This window comes from Glossina fuscipes, unplaced genomic scaffold (genome assembly GCF_014805625.2).
Source record: "Glossina fuscipes isolate IAEA_lab_2018 unplaced genomic scaffold, Yale_Gfus_2 68494, whole genome shotgun sequence".
Taxonomy (NCBI): Eukaryota; Metazoa; Arthropoda; class Insecta; order Diptera; family Glossinidae; genus Glossina; species Glossina fuscipes.
In genome coordinates this window covers 501-4673 of record NW_024004204.1, presented here as the reverse complement: position 1 = coordinate 4673, position 4173 = coordinate 501, and the positions used below count along the sequence as shown (strand labels likewise).

General features: G+C 34.4%; 1 protein-coding gene across 1 annotated transcript; it reads left to right on the top strand.

Annotated features, from left to right (window-relative positions):
- Positions 1-139: 139 nt before the first annotated feature.
- Positions 140-1925, top strand: LOC119643913 (nuclear pore complex protein Nup75-like). Its single transcript, XM_038043419.1, has 4 exons — positions 140-1226; positions 1286-1476; positions 1530-1686; positions 1746-1925. The coding sequence occupies exons 1-4, from the start codon at positions 996-998 to the stop codon at positions 1869-1871; spliced, it is 705 nt and encodes a 234-aa protein (XP_037899347.1). The 5' UTR covers positions 140-995; the 3' UTR covers positions 1872-1925.
- The last annotated feature ends 2248 nt before the right edge of the window (positions 1926-4173 follow it).

Below are 4173 nucleotides of genomic sequence, written 5' to 3'. Positions count from 1 at the left end.
AATGTTTAAAACTGTTTTGTACATTCCTTAAATGAAGACTTATTATCTGGGTATCAAATAAAAGAGCTTGGAGAATAGAATGCGAAAAACGAGAGTCCATCAGGAACCCAAGTTTGGAAACCACGTTAACAACCCCAATCTCTGCATTAAGCATCTTAATCGCTATCAAGAAATTGTAGTCATAATCGACCAGCGAGATAATGGCTTTAGTTTAGTAAAGTAGTAAAAATCAGACAAGAAAGTAATGTGATTCAATTTTTCATTGACACGCTAAACTAAATCACCCATCATTCCGAGCGGCACGAGAGACAGATGGGTACATCATTAACAAAACGTATTAAGTGCAAGAGGTTGCGTTACTTTTGCTTATTTGCTTATGTATGCTAAAAATTGGCTTTTGTAATACACCTTTTGCAACGCTGTTAACTTAGTTGACATTTTCTTTTTCGTCACCTTAAAGGTGAAAAGTAAACTTCATTGTTAATAAACAACAAAGCCCGGTCGCCGCAAAATAAATACATCAATTTACTTCGCCCAATTTAATTATTTTGGATCTCACATAAAATTTAGGGATTATGTAAATTATTAACGGATTGGACTTATTAATCTTATCCATAAGATTTCGTTATAAAAAGTAAATTTTGCAACTCAACATAAACTTGTAGAAATGGGAGATGGTGACGCAAACGATACAATCAATGTAGCCGCGGATCCACAAGCACCTGTTACTCGCGACCTAAAGGTTTCTAATCTGCTTTTGACTGATAAAGGTTGCCCTTATTGCCCGGCAAAATAGAAATAGCTCAGCTTGAACTGATTATTGGCCTATTAGGGACTCACACAAATTTGGCCATCTGGCCAAATTTTCCAAAAACGCCATCCATACAAAATATCACTCTTAAACAACAGCCCTATAACAATCTCAAACCAAAGTTTCAATATCTGTCAGTAGCAGATTTAAGACTTTTAAATTTTCTTTTTATGCTACAGAAGGCATGGCCACCTTGGAAATGCTATTAACCAAAATACCCATTAAAACGGAAAAGCAGGCATTGAAAATTCTCGATATATGTTCTAAAAAGCAATTTATTAATGCTGAAGAAGAAATCTGCAAGGTACAAGCAAAAAAATCTTTCACCGAAGAACGTTATGGTAATGCTTTGGAATGGGCGATAAGATCTAGGGATACTTTGTATGTTACGTCTATCGCCGACTACCTACTAAAGGTGTGTAATATATTGCAAATGTTTATAACATTGAAAAAATTTGCAAAATTCCCTTCCAGCACTACGTTCAGACGGGCGATATATTATGTCCTGACGTTATAGCTAACATAGGAGCAAAAATGTTCATTTCACCGCGATTAGTGTTTTTGGCGAAATACTTTGATTTCTATCAATTTTACAGAAAGAAAGATTTACTTCCTGCCGCTGAGCTGCTACTAAATTTATTAGAATCTGAAATTATTCCAGAATAGTAAGTACAAAAAATAAAAGATTTGCTTCAATTAAATATAATTATATGTACAGTTTTTGGCCTTCTTTATTGGTTGATACCATACCTTTACTGGAATCGAAGGATCCGAAAATTTTCTTCAAAGAGACTTGCTGTATATTACAGCACTTAGAGAGCAACTTAATGCCGCTGATTGAAAAGAAGAAAAAACATATGGAAAAACATCCGAATGTAAGATAATTTTTTCTTTGCTGAATGAATATGAAACACATTCGTTCGTTCCTTTCCAGGAGCCAATCAATATCCTTAAACACTATCGCCTTGATAATGTCGAACAAATTGTTAACCTGCTGCGTTTAGCCTGCGCCCGAAACCTGTCCCGTGCTATTATTATAGAAAACACACTAATAAATTGAAAATAACGTTTGAGTTACGCTTTCGTTTTGTTCATATCAGCGTTTAATTTCCAATGCTCTTTTCGAAACTGATGATTGAATGAAAATATCTAATTCGGAAAGAACATATTAATATTTTTTCTATCTTTCAATTCTTTGCATGTTCAAGAAACGATGCATACTTAAAAAAAAAGCTCATTGAAGTTCTATGAAAATGAAAAAAAGCTTCGTGCACAAGCTACGAGTAATTTCAAGTAATTGGAAAGTAATTTCGTTTTTTCTTTGTTGTATCCATTCCTGATGGGAATAAATGATTGCCTTTATGTCTACAGATGAGAAATGTTGGGTTCGAAGAGCTCGTAAAGAGCTAGTTTCTCGACCACATATAAAAATTGTGAAGTTATTACAACCACCAACTAGGGTGCGTCGGAAGGGAAAAATCGAATTGAAAACATTGCTGTCCGTTTGTGGCCTATGAATAACTTGACATCAAAATGAACCTCACCTAGATTTGAACCTCACTGACCTATTTTTTCTGCATGATCGCACAAACGGACTAATACGAAATATTACATTTTATAAACCAAAAAGCTTGTTTTAAATATTTTATAATGGAAATGAGTCCTTAGTAGACTATGTAATTTTAGTGGATTATGATGCAAACAGGTGTATGAGTGCATTAATCAAAGTAGCTTGTTACTTCGTTACAATCACCGGCTTGACGCATGTAAGAGTCGGCCTTCGTGCTCTTACTTGTTGCATAAGAAATTGTGTTTATGAGCATTAAGAAGCGTTATTAGCTTATGAACTCATGTAATTTTTTATTTGAAAGATCAAAACTACGATCAGCTACCATCCACGTGTGTGATTTATTTAATTGTTTCTAGCATTACTTTTTATGCTTTGTTAACAAAACATTACAAAAAAAAAAAAACGAACGCAATCATTTAATTAGATAAGATTCTTTGTGTGTTATATGCTCATAAGTGCATCTATGATTTCGGATACGTGTGGAAAATGGAGAGAGCACAGACTTATTTTTAATAAATAAGAAAAATGGTGAATAAAAAATCTCTCTCATCTGTTAAATGAGAAAACGTAACGAAGCAGTCGTGCACATCTCTGTTAAGTGAGAAAAAGGAACAAAGCAGCCATGCATATCTCTGTTAAATGAGAATAAGTGGTTGAAAAAACACAATAATTCTGTTAAACGAGGATTTGCTACGTCTTTTAAGCGGAATGATGTTTCGAAAGAATTTCTTAGAGTATTCAAAAACAGACCATTTACCAAAAATATTTTTTATTTATGCTTAACACAAAACATGATCGCTTTGCTTTCATAAAGTAAATTTAAAAACACTGACCATGGATAGAAGACAAGGCCTGGCCAAGGTCATCGTAAAGGAACTCGTTACAACTGGATCGAAATTTAAAATTTTCGGGTACATATCCATGGGCGATAATGTGCCCGACGTAATAACAACAGTTTGAAATCTTTGAAATACTGGAGCTATAGCTATAGAAGAATCCATGCAACTGAAGTGCAAGATAGGATTCGCTACGGTTGGATGATGGTGAAGCCTTTAATATATGTAGAAGCTAAAGTAGCGAAATGCGTAACGTGCAAATGTGCAATTTAGTGAATATTGTTTAGCTTTTTTACGTGCAATAGCAAACCAATATTAAGGAACCATATTCAGTCATATCGGTAATTTCCAGAGTTCTTAATAAGCTGCTTAGGCGCTCCGCACAAAATCTTAAAGGTTTACGTTCAATACATACGTGTTCAAGAAAAGCAGGAAGTTTATCGATAATAAGCAAAAAGCCACAACAGCAATAATTATCAATTTTGAGCTCATTATTATGTAGGTTTCTTTAACAAAATTAAAATTAACATTTTGTTTTCATTGAGTCCCTTCGTGACTCTTATTTGAATGTCCATTATCAGGAAATTGGCGTGTTTCCAAAAAAGTGCTGACAAGCCTGCTTATTGAAAAAAAGTCGATAAACATCACTTCATCACGAGATCGTGATCTTCCATGCGATTTCAAGTGTTATGTTCGCTATAAGGGATTGAAAAATGATGATATCGTCCGGTGAATGCTGTTTTCTCTTACTCAATGGTCATAAGCAAACGACGATTGTAATAGCTATCTCCTTTTAGTCTCGGAGAATCTTACCTATTACCTACTAAATTGAGGATCATCCGAAGGTCGCGCAGTAATTAAGAAAATGCTTTGCGGCTTTCGTATTCTGCTCAACTTTGCCATACCTTACCTTAGATTTATAACGGCTTTGGCCCAATTGAAATTACGCCATATTA